Source organism: Sarcophilus harrisii, chromosome 1 (genome assembly GCF_902635505.1).
Source record: "Sarcophilus harrisii chromosome 1, mSarHar1.11, whole genome shotgun sequence".
Lineage (NCBI taxonomy): Eukaryota > Metazoa > Chordata > Mammalia > Dasyuromorphia > Dasyuridae > Sarcophilus > Sarcophilus harrisii.
The window spans coordinates 709,366,210-709,385,302 of NC_045426.1; the positions used below are offsets into that span (position 1 = coordinate 709,366,210).

General features: G+C 42.6%; 1 protein-coding gene across 2 annotated transcripts in view; it reads right to left on the minus strand.

Moving 5' to 3' along the window:
* The window catches only part of DGCR2 (DiGeorge syndrome critical region gene 2), a 74,607-nt gene that overhangs the window by 40,616 nt on the left and 14,898 nt on the right, over positions 1-19,093 (minus strand). The window contains exons 2-3 of one of the 2 annotated variants that reach the window (XM_031948959.1): positions 15,626-15,658; positions 3,318-3,440 (exon numbers count right to left, since the gene is read on the minus strand). In XM_031948959.1, the coding sequence (XP_031804819.1) occupies positions 3,318-3,440; positions 15,626-15,658 (156 nt within the window). The remainder of the gene's footprint in view (positions 1-3,317; positions 3,441-15,625; positions 15,659-19,093) is intronic. The other variant, XM_031948960.1, reaches the window with a different exon arrangement.

Here is a 19,093-nt window from a genome sequence, read left to right on the forward strand (position 1 = left end):
AATTGCACACATTTAACCTCTATCGGATTGCTTGCTATCTTGGAGAGGGAGGAGGAAAGGAAGAAAGGAGGAAAGGAAGAAAGGAAAAAAATTTGAAACACAAAATTTTACAAAAATGAATGTTCTATACGTGTATTTGGGAAAATAAAATACTATCAAATTCTTTAAAATAAATTGAAAATTGTACAAAAAGCCTGGCTAGGCTTTAGCCAGTTTCTTCGGTTTTCTTTTACATCAAGACACAAAAGTTACAAGTTCTAAAAATGAACCAAAAAATCACTTGGAAACTGAAAATTAAGAGTCAAGCTTCCGCCTCTTCCGACTTGCTTTGGTGCTCTAAAGAGCTTTTCGCAGAATCTTTGAAAATAAGCTTTTTCCTGTTCTCCCTTGGACAATATTCGTGAAGACATTAAACAGAGGGTGGTCTGGCAATTTAGTTCTCTAGGGAAACACATCCTGCTGGGTTCAGATACTACTAACATGTAAACTGTACTTCAGGAAGCTCTAAAAGCACTTTATGTGAGGCACAGGTCATTGACGCACAAAATAGGATCACATTACCAATTCAATTTAATTTAATTCAGCAAACATTTGAGCACCTGTAAAGGGCAGGGCTCTGTTCTTGGTGATAATGCAGCAGTGAAAAATGACAGCATTTTCACCCCTTGTAGGCAGGGAAAAACTAAGGCATGGACATGAATTATTAACAGAAGTGGCAATGCAAGAGGGAGGCCCCAAGTATGCAATGAGGAGCACAAATAGGGAGAGCTCATGTCCCAATTTGGGGAGGGGGAGTCAGTGAAGGGATGGGTAAGGAAGACTCAAGCAGGGTTTCATGGAGAAGAAGGTAGCTCTTTTAAGGCTCTTCCTCAAGGCCTCCAGGAGAAGAACAGTTAAAACTGAACCCAAGCCCAGTAAGAAGAGCTAGCAGACAGCTGCATGAATTAGCCATCCAGCCCAGGCTTAGAAACCAGAAATATTTGCTGCAGCAGCAGCAGCAGCATGCTGATCTTTGGTACTTGGCTGAAAAGGACCTCAGATGACGCCCATTCAGTGATGACGGCTAGGTAAGAAATGAGACAAAGAATGGCCTTCTTTGCCTCATGGGTCCAGAGAAGAGAGCAAAGCTGGTGGCCTGCACAGCCCTCCCACGTTAAATCCAATCCATTTACAAGGCATGGTATCATATCCCTGATATCATGGAGTTCTTCCAGATCGAAGAACAAATACAACAATAATGATGATAAAGTAACATCAAAAATTTTTACAGTAAGCACCCCTGATAAAGGTCTTATTTCTCAAATATATACTGAGGATAGAATGAGCCCCTAATTATAAATGGTCAAAAGATAGAGATAGTTTTTAGAAGAAGAAAGCAAAGCTATCTTTTATAATATCATCTTGATTCATATTGTTTGTTACATTACTACTTGCTTGTGTAATACCTCCCATGCTGATGGATTCATGTATACCTGTTTCAACTAAAACAAAAGAAAGCGGGAGATGTAGAGGGCCACAGATAGTGGGGGAACTCTGGATAAGGTATAAGATCCTTCAGCCCAGAGGGAACCTGATGACAATGTCTGGTTTGGCTCCCCACCTCTCTCTAGTTAAGGTTCACTAGACTAAGACTAAGACTAAATTGTCGCGGCCAAAACAATTTATCATATCATATCAGTGGCCAGTCCTGAGCTTGGTGGGCTCCTGTCTCATGGCCTACATGGCTGGGGCCCCAAGTGGGCCTGTTTGCAGAGCTTGTCTATGTTCAGCTTCCTGGGAGTCTTTGGGAGCCCAAGATCAGTACCGTGATGAGCTGAGACCTGGGAGGGCTTTTAGAGGAGCTGGAGAACACATCATGGAAAGATAGATATCAGTTCTATGATATATGCCAGAACAGAGACAGCACTGTGCTTCACTACCCTGATAAGCTTAAGAAAAGAATGGAGAGAAAAAAGAATACACTGTGGGGAGGTGGAAGGAGCAGAAGAGTATAAGAAAAAAATTATCCCACATGGCGGGGAGCAGTGCAGCTGACTCTCATGTGAACTGATCAAAGGGGGGAAGAATGCACACATAGAGTGGATAGACATACATTTGGTTCCACAGGGAAATAGGAGTCAATGGAGAGAAGGGAGAATTAAAGGGAAAGCAGATTAAGAGATGGCCACTAGATGGCACCATCGTGCACAGAACATGGCTCGGAGTTGGGAAAACTCATCTTTGTGAGTTCAAATCCCACCTCCAATGCTTACTAGCTGTGTGACCTGATAAGTCCAGTCGCCTTACTCTGCTTGCCTCAGTTCCTCCTGTGTAAAATGGGCTGGAGAAGGAAATGCCAAACAATTCCATAGTCTTTGCCAAGACAATCCCAATGGGATCATGATGAAACAAGCAAACAACAATAAGATTAAGAAAGGGACTATTCCTGGGCAAAACAAATACAAAGGATGTACAAAAATATTTATAGCAGCAATTTTTGAACTAGCAAAGAATGGGAATCTGTAGGGATGTCCATAAACTGGGGAATGGATGAACAAATTGTGATATGTAAATGTGATGGAACACTTCTGTGCCAAAAGAAATGAGGAAAGAAGATGGTTTCAGAAAAACCTGAAAAGATTCATGAATTGATAGAGGGAAGTGAATAGAATCGTGAGAATAATTTATTCAATGACATCAATATGTAAAGGCAAACAACCTTGACAGAATTAGGAACTCTGATGAGTGTAAAGAGAATGAATAACGATTTTAGAGAACTAATGACCAAGAAAAGCTACCCACTTTTTGATGAACAAACTCAAAAGTGCAGAATAAATCATATTTTTCTGGACATGGCCAATGTGGAAATTTATTTTTATTGACTATCTATGTGGAAGAGGGTTTGTTTATCTGTCTCAAGTAGGAGCAAAAGGGGTTGAGTTGGGGCAGGAGTTAATAGTTTATATAATAGCAAGTATATTCTGCATATTTTTCAGATTATGAGAATAAAGTTGCATTGAAAATAAAAAAGGCAGATCTTTATTGATTGAAAGAAAAATAGCAATTAAAAAAAAAAAAAAGCAAGCTCACTAACCCCCAGGCAGCATATTCTGAGTCAGAAAAGAACTCAGTAAGTAAATTGTCAATGTTCGGTTAAAAGTATGTAATCTTTTATGATGTTAGTTTTAATGGAGTGTCTCCAATCTGTTGCTGCTCAGTTAGTGTCTGAGAACATTAACCTTGAAATACAAGGGACAGAATGACAGTGCATACAGCAGGATACCGGCCACATGCCTAGAGCACTAACAATAAGGCTTGTCTGGTGTTTGCTCACTCACCTGGACAGCCAACCTCGTCACTCTCATCTTCGCAGGTCCCCCTGCCGTCACATTGCCAGGAGAGGGGGATGCACTGGATGGCACCACTGCGACAAGCAAACTGGCCCGGGTTACACCGCGATTCTACAAGACACAAGTTCACAAAATAATTCAGAAGGTGGAAACAACCTGATGTGTCACATAAAAGGCCAGCTACCTGGGTAACTGTGACTACTCCAAAATGGAATAAGATGGAATAGATTTAAGTCTGGCTAAATTCAGGGCAGTCCATTCAATTCAAAAACAATCATTAAGGTGCAGCTGCTGGAAAAGCAAAGACATAAGTATTTATCCTCAAAAAGCCTACTTGTTAGTGGGGATTCACCAGGCCCAAATCAGCAGATATGAGTGAGGATGTGACCCTTGAGGAAGGAAGTCTTTTAGGAGATGGTTTAGGATAGGTTTAGGTAGGTAAGTACACAGAGACAGAAGATGGAGAAAGAGCTTTGGGAAAAGAACCAAAAGCTTGTGAAGGGGAGGAAAGGAATGGACAACTTGCTTGTCCTTTTCAATAGGGAATCAAATAATTCTTTTTCATTAAAGAAACAACAGAAAGAACCCTCTTGGTCTTTTCCTCCATTCTATTGTCTTTCCACTTCTCCAAGACTACAAGGCTAATGAATCATTCTCGTTCCTAGAACTCCAAAAAACATATATCAATTAATACACTTTTTTTTAAAGTGAAAGGCTTTAGTAAAAGTACAAAGTTGATGGATTTAAAAAAAGCATCATTCAGAATTAAAACAGGGTCTTGGACCTAAGTCTTCCTTCAATCCTATCTTGTGACCTGGAGATGAGCTTTGGATGTCCAAGACTTAGCCAGCAGGACATAATCTCCAAGCGGGAAAGGCAGATGAAAGACTCCTGTCTTTATCCAAAACCCAGCCCCATTTAAGAGACTCATCCAAAAGAGGGCTGTTTTTTTTCCCCACAATGGCAACTCAAAAACTGGTCTATGGCACAAGGAACAGTAAGTGAGTGATCAAAGAACCCACATAAAGAAAACAAGACGTCACTTAAAGTACTGAAAATTAAAGCTCCCTATCTCCTATAACACTTAACAGTACTTGGCTCCTAATGCATTTCCAGGAGGTTGGACCATAAGCTCCAGGGGAATATGGACTTATCTAAACTTTATCATTTACTTAGTGTCAACCACAGGACTCTGGGCAGAGGAGACGATCCTCTAATAAATGTTTGCTGAATGAATATGCAGGTTGAATTAAATATGATAAATGAAGAATAATTGCAGTTTAAAGACATAGGAAACAATTTTTAGTTGAAAAAAGGACACTTCAGGGTGGAAATACATAAAGAAGAATTGCACATGTGTAATATATATTGGATTACTTGTTGTCTGGGGGGGAGAAGGGAGGGAAAAATTTGGAACACAAGGTTTTACGAGGGTGAATATTGAGATCTATGCATATATTTTGAAAATAAAAAGCTTATTTCTGAATTGAAGTTACTAGCCAGTATATCTTAATGGAGGCAGCGCACAGTGGATAATGAGATGTATACAAGTCTTGTAAGTATATGAACTCAGGCAAGTCAAAAACTATTCTTGACTTTCCATCTTTGATTCCATGATTTGAACAAAAAAATCTATCATTGGACACATGATATAGAACTGATGGGTCACAATCTCTGTTGGAGTCTTCTAACTGAATGTGGAAATCATGAAATTATGATTTATCATCAGGAAACGTTTGATTTGTAAACCTAATTTGCATGCTTTCATACCTGGGGTACATGAAAGGGGTCGCAAATAGAAAAAAGTTAAGAAGCCCCTACAGAGATCAAAGGAAATGTGGCCTACAAAGGGATCACACATTTAAGATTAAACAATAATATTCTGACATGAATAGAAAGCTTGGCTGTCAAAGACAATGCACAGACACCAATGGGGCTGGAGACCCGGACTTTAGTATAAAAAAGGGAGAAATGGCGCCAAGGGGAAATTGACTTCTCCATGGTATCCTCACCCACAGGCAGAAGAGCTCCACTCTTCTTACCCAAGGGGGTAATTCACCTTTTTCCTCGCCCACCCCTATCCTTTGCCCTGACAGAGCGTGTGAGAGAACAAAGGTAGACACCATCTGCCATGCACTAGACATACGGGCGAACACACTGCAAAAAACTAAGGAAGGGCAGGATCCCAGGGGCTGGGATCCCAGAGGGGAAGCCAGCCAGGGCAGAGAGAAAGCTGAAGAAACAGAGAAGTCCACAGCCAGCGTGTCCAGGAGCCAAGTAAGGGCAGGAAATAGCGAAGGAATCCAAAACCCTCATGGCCCAGTTCAGCCCAAAGAACGCTGGGAGGACTCAAGCTCAGAATGAGCCGGGCTGGGAAGGGAACAGAACATAACAAATGGGGGCGTTAGCTGGACTGCGGAAGAAGATGAGAAAAGGGAAGAGACGATCAAATACAGCATCTTCCTCCGTTTCCAGCCTTCTTCTTATACTCCTCCGCCTTCCAACTATTCTATGACCCAACCCCAGGGCCACTTTCCTATTCCTCATGCAGGTCACTCTGCCCTTGCTGTTGTCCATGCCAGAAATGCTCTCCTCCTTCACTTCCACCTCTTAGCTCCCCTCTTCTGTAGGGGATCTTTTCTGATCGCCCCTTCCCTTGTGGTTTCCTTCCATTTCCACTGTATAAACTTCACATGTACAGAGTTATTTCTATATAGTTTCCCGTATTCAAAACTCTTGCTTAAGAGCTTAAATGCTTAAGAGCAGAGTATTCTGGTATTCCTAGTGCCTGCCACATAGTAAGTACTTAAAAATGCCCATTAACCAAGGACTGACTCTGTGTCTCCATATCCAAATGGACAGGGGACGGATAGGACAACAAAGGGTTCTCCTTCACTGAAAGTCCTTCAGAAATGGGATGTTTCAAATGGCTTTTTAAAGAACGATTTAAAATAAAATTCTACTTTATATTAATAGAGTTCTGAAAACATGCCCCCAAACCCCTGAACTTCCAAAAGCACTCACAGCTTTGAAACGATCCTTAGCTTTGGCTGGCTCACTCCCATGGATCCCATATGTAGCCCCAATCCACCAGCAGTTCAAGAAGATTCCCAACTGTACAAGGGGCCAGCTGCCATCTTCAGACTCCAAACGGCACCCAGAAGCCCTGGTTACGCCAGTGCCAAGAATGAGAAATGACCCAATTCCATGCCCCCTTGGGAGGCCTATGATCACACCATATCCCCAGGACCCCCATTCTTCCTGAGACACAATTTTCTTATATATTCTCTCTTTCTCTCTCCCTCCTCCCTCTCTCTCTCTCTCCCTCCCTTCCTTTCTCCTCTCTCCAGCTCGGGTTCTATTAATTTCTCTTCTTCAAATACAAGGATGCCATCATGGAAGCTCTGATGTAAAGAGAACACACAAGTAAGAAACCACTTCTAAAGCCCCTGGAAGTCGAGCCAAGTCTTCAGAGGCTCATTAAGTCTCTCAGGCTCTTTCCTGGCCATTTTCCACTTCTTCTGTATAGATTTACCTAGGGCCAGATCATCTCCCCTGAAAGAAGACAAGCTGCCCTGAGCACTTGCCCCGAGCTCAGAATCTTGTAGAGGGAGAATGTGCCCAACAAATGATTTCTTGAACGATCCTCCTCTTGGAACAAACCACTCTTAAGGATCAGCATTTGAGAAAGCCCATTTCTGAATTTGTTTTTCAGCTTTAAGTCCTGGCAGTGCAACAGTATCATTTTTTATAACTTACTAGTGTCCAAGCACAGTATCTGAGGCATAAATGAAACACAATTCAGTGGGCTGGTCTACTAAACTAGCCATTCTTTATTGTTTTAGAGGGAAAATGCTTTGCCTTCCAAAGAACGGTCAAACCTGAGCATACGGTGTTTTTAGGTTGGTGACAACTAGAAACTTTGTACATAAACATAAAAGTCAACAGGGAGAGATCCTGATACTGCCTCTTTCTCTCCCATTGGCTCAACTCCACCCCAGGGCTGATAGGAGGTAAGGCAGCCAGAGGCAGGGGCTGACCTAAAGCTATCTTCATGTCAATTAAGTCCCATCTCATGGAGTTCACAGGCTACGAGGAAACCCAGGTCCAGAAAAGCCACGTAGTTACAGTGTTAAGACTGACCAGATGTTTGCCATATGTCACCTCATTTGATCCTCACGAGTCTGAGAAAAGTACCATGTGCCTCATTTTACAGATTAGCAAACTGAGGCTCAGGGAAGAGAGTATCAAGAGCAGCGCCTGAGTTGGAGCCTGCCTCCTCCAAAGTTCTGGCTCCTCGGCTATCCCGTGAGGGATGCCACCTAGGCCAGGGACACCTGGGATCATGGGACAGTGAGCCAGCGTGGTAGCAGTCGGACTCCTGCTGGATGTTGTCATAATAAAACGTTTTCCAGCTTCACAGAGGATGAAGGAGGGAGAGGGAAAGACTTAGGATGTGGCAGAGGAAGACGGGAACAAGATGACACCGAAAGAAAAGTTAAATCACAGAAAAAGCCCTGGACTATGCATAGTGCCTACTATGTGCGGTCACCGTGCTGTCCTTCTATACTCATAATTGAGCTTCACAACCAACCTGTGAGTGGCTGCTGCTCTTACCCCATTTTATAGTTGAGGAAACTGAGACAAAAAGAGGTTACAGTGAGCTGTCCAGAGTCACAGAGCTAGTGAATATCTGAGATCTTTCTGACTGCGCTAACCACTGTGGCACCCAGCTGCCTTATGACTACCTATAGGTACGTAGTGTACAAGGTATAAATGGGCAAGACATATATCCCTGCTTGAAAGTAGAAGCTGCACTCTGCAAGGCTCCTTCCGGAATTGAGTCACTAACCTCAATCACTCCATCAATAGCAATTAAGTTGGATCTTCCCCGCTTCCCTTTCCCTTTCAAGAACCTGAATCTTTGCTGCATTTAATGATTCACTCCCACTCCACATGTCCACGTGTGTCAGGCACAGGCAGGAATCACAGACTACAGCTGAGGTATATTCTGACTTTCAAATAACAGAAAATTAAAATGCCCTCAAGAACCTCAAAAGGACACGTTCTTTATCCCCTCTCTCCACTAAAGCAAAGTTAAAATGAATAACTCTGTGCTTTTTTCCAGTGAGATCAAAACAACATGACATCCAAGAGTCAGACAGGACATCTCAGAAGCACCAGCTGTTATTAGGACATTTGAGACCCCGTCAAACATGACTTTCCATTGCTCCCCTTTTCCTTATCCAGGACTGGGCTTTACGTCAGGGCCAGAAGGGAGAAGAGAGCCCACTTATCTATCCACGCTCCAATTACATCACACAGACTCATTTCCCAGGTTGCACTGCTCTGGAGGAATAGAGACTCCATCCTCAGATTTCTGAGACGGGCTTCTCTTTATCTTCTGTGTGGGCTTAGGAGATGGGCAGCTACAGGCATTTTGATTTAGGAAGTGAACTTATTTCCTGCTTCCTTTACATCACCAGCACGTAGCACAGAACCTGGCACACACTGGCCTTTGATATGATGATTTCAGAGAGGCGTGGAGAGACTTAAGGAACTGATGCTGTGTGAAGCGTGCAGACCCGGGAGATCATTGTACCCGGCAACAAGAAAAATGTGTGACGATCAACTCTGATGGATGCGACTCTTTTCAACAGTGAGGAGATTTAAGGCAATTCCAGTAGAGTTGTGATGGAGAGAGCCATCTGCATCCAGAGAGAGGACTGTGGGGACTGAATGTGGATCACAACATAGCATTTTCACCTTTTTTGTTATTTGGTTTTTATTTTCTTTCTCATTTTCTTCTTTTTAATCCGATTTTTCTTGTGCAGCATGATAAATGTGGAAATGTGTACAGAAGAATCGCACATGTTTAACATATATTACTTGCTATCTAGGGGTGAGTGGGAAGAAGGGAAGGAGAAATACGGAACACAAGGTTTTGCAAGAGTGAATGTTAAAAACTATCTTTGCAGACATTTTGAACATAAAAAGTTATTATTTTTAATAATAACTGACTAAACTTCTAGATTGAAGTATAAATTGAGGGGCCTCATATTAACTCAGAGTAGTCAGTTTTTAAAAAAATTATTTATCAAATGAATATTCAAATTTTGGTTAATCGTGTCACACAGGATTTGCTTTAGCTTTATCATTGTCACTTAGAAAAATGACAATTTCTTCTTTTAATTCAAACACTTTGAGAGTCCTTTGAAAGTCAGAAATGATCAAAGAGGGCCCTGTTTATTACTTCCTTCTGCAGCACTTTGAGTGTCTGCCCATTTCTCTATACTCTCTACATCGGAACAAAAAACAAGGAAATAGTATCTATACCAAGTATAACTATGTAAGTAGAAAGAATAGCAAATTAGTCGGAACTGGATGCTGTCCCATTAGAAGGAATCAGCCTCCAAGAAGAGATATGAGAGGGTACCTTTCCCCCCCAGCTGCCCTGCAGAGCCAGGAACCATGAAGCATGGTTAACAAAACATGTCTATAAAGGACAAAGGCCTTCGTGGGTTTTGTTTTGTTTTCTCCCTCATATTCATCCTTCCTTATTAGGGATGGCTTACTGGAAGGGAAAAGGCAGAGGAACATCACTAGGAAACACAGGCAATGCAGAAGAAAAAAGACGAACACTAAAGTGTTTTAAAGTACCCTATCCTCTTCCCTCATATCATCACACAATTTTGCTAAAAGCCTTCTCTTTTTAGGTTTGACATTTTTATTTAAACTTTTAAGTTCCAAATTCTATACCCTCTCTCTGATATGGTAAACAAACTCTCCTTCCCCTCCCTCCTCCCTGAAATGGTAAGCAATCAGATATTGGTTATACATGTGCAATTATTTTTTAAAAAATATTTTATTCTCCCCAGTTACATGGAAAAACAACATTTTTGATTATATATGTTCATTGATTTCTTTTACATGTTTCCTTATGAATCATGTTGGGAGAGAAAAATCAAAACTAAAGGGAAAAAGCACAAACAGAAAAAAAAAAAAAAGTAAACATAGCATGTACTGATTTACCTTGTCTCCATAACTCTCTAGATGTGAATAACATTTTCCACCCAAAGTCAATTGAGATTGCCTTGGATCACTGAACGGCTAAAAAGAAAGATGTCATAGTGATCATCGCACAATCTTGCTGTTGCCGTGTACAATGTTTTCCTGGTTCTGTCTGCTTCACTCAGTATTGGTTCATGTAAATCTTTCCAGGCCTTTCTAAAATCAGCCTCTTGGTCATTTTTTTATAGAACAATAATATTCCATTACTTTCATATACCATAACTTATTCAGCCATTCCCCAATTGATGAGTATCTATTCACTTTCCAATTCTTTGCCACCACAAAATGAGCTGCTATAAACATTTCATGTGCAATTACTTAAAAGATTTCCATATTAGTCATTTTATTTAAGAAGGTTCAATTTTTAAAAATTTAATGTATTCAAACAATATCAATGTTTCCTCTGAAGACAGATGGTGTGCTTCATCATTGTTTGGATCATCGTATTGCTAAGAACACCCAAGCCGTTCAGTTCTTCATCAAATTATACTGCTATTACTGTATACATTGTTCTCCTGGTTCTGTTCGCTTCACTTAGCATCAGTTCATGTAAATCTTTCAGGTTTTTCTGAAATCATCCTACTTGTCTTCTAGAACAATAACATTCCACTATAATCCTATACCACAGCTTATATCACATACAACCATATACCACAATGGTTTTAGCCATTTCCCAAATGATGGACATTTCTTTGATTTCCACTTCTTAGAAGTCATGAAAAGAGCTGATGTAATGGGCCAGAATTCTGGAGAAATGTACTCGAAACAAGGGTTCTTACAAGGGGCTAACTCAGTGGAATTGATAAGACAATGGTTATCTAGTTTAGCACGGTGATCAATAGTTTTCTAATTCAGTATGATTGAATTAATCTTATAACAAATAATGGTTCCCTAGTGATATAATGATTGGCTTATACTCAGTATGTGGTAATGATGTAATTGCAATAGAGTATATAAACTGGGAACAAACTCAGCCAAAGGGAGAGAACACAGAGGGCTGGAGCTCAAGCTCTCGGACTCGGACAGACTTCAAGATAGAGGCTCCCCTGCCTCCTGCACTGAAACCAAAACCCATTCCTCCTCAAAACTCACCCGGGCCCCAGGCAAGGAGACAGACTGTCAAGGAGATAATACAGACTTTTGGACTTTATCCCTGGCTATTCTCGTGATGATTATTCTGCTGAAACGAACGCTGGTCCCAAGACCTCCAGAAAGAAAACCGGGACATTACAAGATGATTTATGTATTTGTGTACAGAGGCCCTTCCCCACTTTTCAAGATGTATTTGGAATATAGACCTAGCAGTGACATTGTTAGATCAAAGGGTATATACAGCTTTATAGCTCTTTGGGTACGGTTCTAAATTGCTCTCCAGATTGGTTGGATCAGCTAAACATTTCATCAGCAGTGCATTAGTGTCCCAGTTTTCCCACATTCCCCCAAAGAGTTTCCTTTTTTGTCATATTAGTCAATCAGTGGTATCTCAATTGTTTTCATTTGTATTTCTTTAACTGATTTAGAGCATTTTTTTCACATTACTATAGATAGCTTTGATTTCTTTGTCTGAAAACTGCCTGTTCGTACCCTTTGACCATTTATTAATAGGTGAATGACTTATATTTTTATAAATTTAACTCCATTCTCTATATATTTGAAAAATGAGGCCTTTATCAGAGATTCTTGTTACACAAGATGAGGGGAAAGAGGGGAAAATTTGGAACAAAAGGTTTTGCAAGGGTCATTGTTAAAAAATTACCCATGTATATGCTTTGTAAATAAAAAAATAGTGTGTGTGTATATACATATATACACACACATTCTTGTTTTATCATAATAAAATTTTTAAAGAGTTGCAAATATTATCTTGTCATAGAGAAATATTAAACAGCTTAATTTTATTGAATTTCACAAGTTTGCCATTTCTTGTTTCTTTTTTCCTTTTTATGTTTCCCTTGAGTCTTGCATTTGGAGGTCAAACTTTTTATTCAACTCTTATCCTGTAATTAGGAATGTTTAAAAGTCCTCTTGTTGGACAGGTCACTCTTGGTTATAAAACTAATTCTTCTGGTATATCATATTCCAAACCTTCTGGTTCTTTAATACAGAAGTGTCAAATCCTATGTAATCCTGATTCCAGTTCCACGATGTTTGAATTGTTATTTTTTGACTGAGTACTTTCTCCTTGAAGTGTAAGGTCTGGAATTTGGCTATAATGTTCCCAAGGGTTTTCATTGAGGGTCTCTTTCAGCAGTGATTGGTAGATTCTTTCAATTTCTATTATGTCTTTTTGTTCTAACATATCAGGGCAGTTTTCTTTGATAATTTCTTGAAAGGGACTGTCCAGTTTTTTAAAAAACATGGCTTTCAGGTAGTCCAATAATTCTTGTATTATCTTTCCTGGCTTTAAATTCTAGATCAATTGTTTTTCAGTGAGAAATTTCACAATTTCTTTCTTTCTTTTTTTTTATACTTTATTGCTTTATCCTATCTTTATGTCACGTTGAGTTATTAAGCTTTTATTCATTCAATTCTAATTTTAAAGAACAATTTTCTTTGGTGATCATTTGTATTTCCTTTTTCATTTGGCTAATTCTATTTTTTAGGGAGTTATTTTCCTCATTATATCTTTTCCCATGCTACTGACCACTTTTTCAAGATTCTCTTACATTACTCTCATTTCTTTTCACAATTTTCCTTCTACTTCTCTAATTTGTTTTTAAAAAACATTTTACACTCTTCCAGGAATTCTTTTTTGGGCCCAAGACCAAATTACATTTTTCTTTGAGACTTCACATGTAGCCATTTGTCCTCTACTAAGTTTAGGCCTTTATCCTCCCAATCACTATAGTAACTTTCAATGTCAAGTTGTTGGGGGGTTTTGTTTTTTACTCATTTTTCCTGTCCTTTTTGTGACTTGGTGTTTTTATGTGAGAATTGGGGGCTGCAATGTTTTGGGGCTCAGAGTCTTACTAGTAGCTTTCTCTGAGCTTCAAGCTTTAACTGCCTGCTTTCTCTGGAGGGTATGCTTCCTTTCTGACTTGTATTGGAGGTCTCCCCTCCATTAGTCTCACCTGGCTGTGGGAGTTAACTGCTACCTGTTCCAGGGGAGGGACCTTGCTACTGGGTTGCCATGGTAACATAGTCTTTCTGGTGGTAGGCCCCTGTTGCTGGTCAGCTTCAGGGGCGGGGCCTCCCCACTGGTCAGCAATGGGGTCAAGGCCTCATTTGTGGCCCTTGCTGGAGGTGGGGTCACTGGTGTGGGGCTTTCCGAGCTGCACAGACTGCTCGATTGCAGAGGAGGCTGCTTTTCTGCAGGACCTCCCTGATGGAATGCCCCTTCCTGGAAAGGGAGCAAGGCTGTGTCCACCATCAATGGGCTCGATCCCAAATAATTCCACTTCACCTCAGGCTCAGTTTTCACATTTGTAAAATGAGGATTTGTCCCGCTCTAGGTTTAAGATCTGATAACATTAGTCATTAGCAAAAAAGAAATTTGCCCACACAGAAATGGGTAAGGGATCAGCAAACTGTGGGACTATTTCCTGTGCTAAGGTATGATAAGAGAGAGAAAGAGATGCCCACAAAGACTGGCATGAAAGGACAGAAAGGGATGTGAGCAGAGCCAAGAAAGCGTACAGAATGGGAACCCTAACGAGCATGGGAAGGCCCATCCCCCAAATTGCACTTTGGCTCCACAGAAAACCCCTCTCCCAGCTCTTTAGCAGAAGAGAGTAAGAGGGCAGGGCTCAGAAATGGGACAAGGATGGGCAAGATCAATTTTTTTTCAAAAAAACTGATTAAAAATAACAATAATATTAATGGCCTTTATACTGCTTAGGCACTGGTTAAGCACTTTACAAATATCTGAGAGGTAGATGTTATTATGAGCTCTATTTTACGAGTAAGAACAAAAAAAAAAAAAAAAAAAAAAAAAAAAGGCTGACAAGTTAATGACTCACCCAGGGTCAAACAGCTAAGAAAGGTCGGAGCCCATATTAGAACTTAGGTTTTCCCAATTCCAGGTCTCGAGCTCTAACCATTGTACAGTCACTCAGAGGCCTACTGTTGGTAGTTTTTTTTTTGTTTTGTTTTGTTTTTTTTAAGATTCTTTGCTATAAAGGATAATGGTCTGGGAGAGGTTCAAAGACTAGACTAAAGAAAACAAATCATTAAAAAACCACTACAGATTGAAACAATTCTCTGCTCAGAAGAGCAGGTATCCCATTGAGAGGGCGGCTGGGGAGAAACTAGGAGCTTCTTTCACATGCTAATCAGCAGCTTTTCTCTAGCCCTCCTCAGAATTCCCAGAACTCCACCTCTGGAGTCCGGACTTCTCTGCAAAATTCTCCAGTGACTTAAAAGGAAGCTAGGAAATGAGTAGGAACGTGACCTGAAGAAGCACCAGACAGAAGGTCTGAGGCCTGTGAGAATAAGAGGAGCTGGAGAGGAAGAGGAGCCACTGAAAGGAAGGGGAGCAAGCGGTCACCCCGGGCCCGACCGGATTACTGCTCAAGTCCCCAGCCACGTGCACCTTCGGCAGGAGAGTCCACTTTTGCCTAAGCTTTGCCCTCTCAGAATGTCAGAGATTTCCAAGTCGGAAGGACCCCAGCAGCTTGTTAGGCAATCAATCAATCAGTCAGTCAGCAAACGTTTGTTAAGCACCTCCTGTGTGCCGGGCCGTCTCTCTGGGGCTGGAAGGGCCCTCAGAAGCCATGCGGTTCCACAGGAGTCGTGTAACTTGCCCAGGATCCACACGCGTCCAGCACCAGAGCGGAATCCCCGGCTCCGTACCCTGCACTCGGTCTGCTGGGCCAAGCTACGTTGGCCTGAGACTTCTTAGGATCAGAGACCCGGGTCTGGAAGGTGCCTCAGAATTCATCCAGCCCAGCCCCTGGCTTTACAGAGGGAGAAACTAAGGCCCGAGAGGTTCAGGTGATGCTCAAGGTCTCCCAAGGGGCCATGGCAGGACCTGACCTTGAGCCCGCAGATCTTCAGGTCAGTCTGCTCTCTGAGCAGAGAAGGAAAGGAAAGCCCCGTCAGGTGGAGTGAGGTGCCAGAGCGGTCCAGAAGCCCGACTGGAAGAGCCCTGGCGCCTCCCCTCTGAGCTAACAGCTCGGTACCGGCCTCGCCACCCCCAGGAGGCCACAGTGAGATCCTCCCGGGGCCAGGCCGGGGCTGCAGAGCATCATCATGGGGCGGGAAGCGGGTGCCGGAGGCCTACTCACCTGACAGAAGTCTCGCCAGGGCTAGTGGTGGACCTGTAATTTAAAAGTTAAAAGAAACTTACAAAGCAGTTGGAGATCTCTTTGAGCAAAAGCCAAAGCTAATGGGGAGCTATCGATGAACCGAAACACAGCCTATGAGCGTGGGCCGTAACTGGGCCATCCCGGCTCACCCCACCGATGCCCACTTTTGCCCAGTCCCACAAAGAATGATTTCAACCTGCTGCCCGGGCACTCAGGAAGGGCCCTGCTAGTCATCCTGGGGACCAGCAGCCCCACATGGAGAAGGGGCCTCAGGGCCCCTCGGGGTTCCCGTCAGAGCTGGCCCTAGGAGCTAAGCCAAGCCACTTTACAGATGGGAACACTGAGGCCTGCAGGAGGGTCACAGGTTGTGCAAGTGACCAACACGGCCCCCAAAAAGGCTCTGGTCCCCAGACTGCTGCTTCCCTTCTTCCCACCCACACTGCCTCCCTCCTAATCCAGGCCCAGGCTCCACGCCCTGAATCAGGCCGTCCCAGAAGCAACAATTGGAGCCCTGCCATTCAAAAGCAGACATGACTTTAAGAACATTTCTCAATTAATTCTGAGGTGTATGGGAGCCCTCTCCGAGGTCGTGAGCTAGAGCTTCCATCCTAAGAGATTTGCTACCTTGTTATGAAAGGCATTCACAAAGACAAAAAAGGCAGATAGTTATGACCACTGGGTCACAAAAACATAAGGGGCCAGAGAGGAAACTGTGGGGAGTCCACCTGCCAGACTGGGACTCTCAGAGAGCACAGTCAGTATCCTTCCTGTTAGCCCTGGGGGAGAGGTGGAGTTGAGGCAGGAAAGGAGAGGGAGCAGCGGGCAGGGCGTGAGGGGGAGCAGCGGGCAGAGCACTGGGAGCCAAGAGCCCCAGGCAGAGACCCGCATCCACCTCCTGCCCAGCTGACAGTGTTCCTCGGCAGCCCAGATAAGCAACTGGACAAAGGTCTCGACTACTAACGCTTAGAAATGGCTCATCCTCCAGGAGTGTCTGAGGAGCTTTCTGGCACTGGGTGAGAAGGGGAAGGGGACCAACAAGTGCTGACCACAGGCAGGCTCGGCCAGGGGTCCCAAAGTCTCTCTCATTTTATTGTCATTGTTAACAGCAGCATTTACTCAGCACTCTAAGGCTGGCAAGGCACTTCACCAAACTCCATTTGATCCTCACAACAACCCTTTGAGGTGGGTGCTATTATTGTCTTCTCCACTTGACAGGTGGGGAAACTGAGGCTAGGTGGGGAGGAGTTACGGGACTGGCTCCAAGTCGCACAGGGGAGTGTCTAGGGCTGGATTTGCTCTCAGGCTCCCGACTCCAGGTTTGAGGAACTAGTCCCTGGGGCGCCAGCAGCCTCACATGTGCCCACGGCTGGCCGCACTCCACATCCACCGGGCAGCGAGGCGAGAGCAGCCTGAGGCCTATGGCCCCAAAGCCATACAGTGAACAGCAGGCAGTTTCCCGCCTTTAAAGAGAACTCAGCCCCCACTGCCAGGCCAAGTCCATCAGCAGACCCAGGAGCCCCCTGGGGGCACCAATGCTCGACTCCTCCTCACCCACAAGGTGCTCACAAGTAAGACCACCATGCTCTTCTTCCCTTCTCCAAAAGAAGCTTCGTCTCCCTCCATCAGGAGCTCCCCAACACACACCAAAGGAGGCGGGGAAAGCGGGTTTTCTCCCCAGAACAAAGCGTTCCACAGTCTGGTCCCACATGGAATTTCCAAACCCAACTTTTAGTGTCTGCCATCATCTGGCGTCTACACCACCACCCACATCAACACTGCCTAAAGTGACTTCACTATTCAGTGGCTGGCCAACCAAACTATCCCCAGAGCATTACTTTACAGAGCTAAAAAAGAAGAAAATTTATCCAGAAGAAGGCCTAGAATTTCAAGGGGAATTTTTAAAGGCAGGAAGGGTAAAAGGGCTAGCTGTACCAGATCTCCAACTAGCGAACAAAACAATCATCCTTAAAACAATTTAGCACGGGTAAAGAAATAAAGAGTTCATGGTTTTTTCCCTTTTGATATGATTTTTTTTTTGGGGACACAACATGATGAATATGGAAATAAGTTTAGGAGAATTGCACATGTTTACCTTGTATCAGATTGTTTGTTGTCTTGGGGAAGGGAGAGGGGAGAAAGGGAGAAAAATTCGGAACGCAAAGTTTTGCGAAGATGAATGTTAAAAACTCTCTTTGCAGGTATTTGGAAAAATAAAATGCTATTTTTAAAAAAAGAGAGAAAGAAATCCATCAATTGAAGTGATTATATAGGCAACATACAGAATCAAATAAACATAAATCAGTGTTTGACAAACCCCAAAAGCCCATACTACTAGGGTTATAACTCATCTTTAAACAAAAACTGCTGGAAAACCATAAAGCAATCTGATGGAAATTGTATTTAAAACAACATCTTCCATCATACATCAAGATCGGCTCCAAATAAATAACTGACTTAAATATTAAGGGTCACACGAATTAGAGGGATTCAGAAAAAAATCTCTTTCAGACCTAGCAAAGTCCATGACCCAAGAACAGAGAAAAATTGCAGAAGACAAAAGAGAAAATTTTCATTATATGAGGTTAAAAGGGGATTTTTTTTTAACCATTAGAAGAAAAACAGGTAAATGAGGGAAGAAATGTACAACAAGTTGGGTTTTTTTCCCCCAGTTCAAAGGCATAAGGAACTGCCTGAAATTTATAAATCCCCAGTTGGAAAAATGGTCAAAGAATCTGAACGGGCAGTTTTCTAAAGAAGACATGCAAGTCTTCAATAGCCATGGGAACAAATGCTCTAAATCACCAATACTTACATCCGAGAAACTCTGAGGTTCCATCATACAACCCTCAGATTAATTAAAACATAAAGTAAAATGGCAAAAGTTGGAGGAACTTCAGAAAAACAGGCCCCTTGAAGCACTTCTGGGCCACCTGCAAACCCGTCTAGCCATTCTGGAAACAAGTTGGCACTCTGCCCCCAAAGCTAGTAAACGGTGCTTATTTTTTATCCCACAATACCACTACTCAGCCCTTGCCCCAAAGAGATCAAAGAAAAAGTACCCAAAATATCTACAGCTGTACTTTTCATATGGCAAAGAAGCAGCCTATCACTAGAAAGCAGTTAAAGTTATGACATGGGAACAGTATCTAATAGGATTATAAAAATGATAAAGGGGCTGGTTCTTGAGAAACCTGGGAAGATTTTGAATGAAATGATGCCGTGAAATGAACATAACCAGGAAAACAATTTGTATAACAACCACCCTGTGAAGACAATAGACATTCAAAGACTTAGGAACGCTGATCAATGCAATGATCAACCAGAATTCCAGAGGATCAGTGCTGAAGCATGCTACTCTTCCTTCTGACAAAGTTGCGAAAAGTTAGCATGCATTCATTAAGTGCCTACTTTGTGCAGGTTCTGTGCAAAATGCCGAGTATGCAAAGG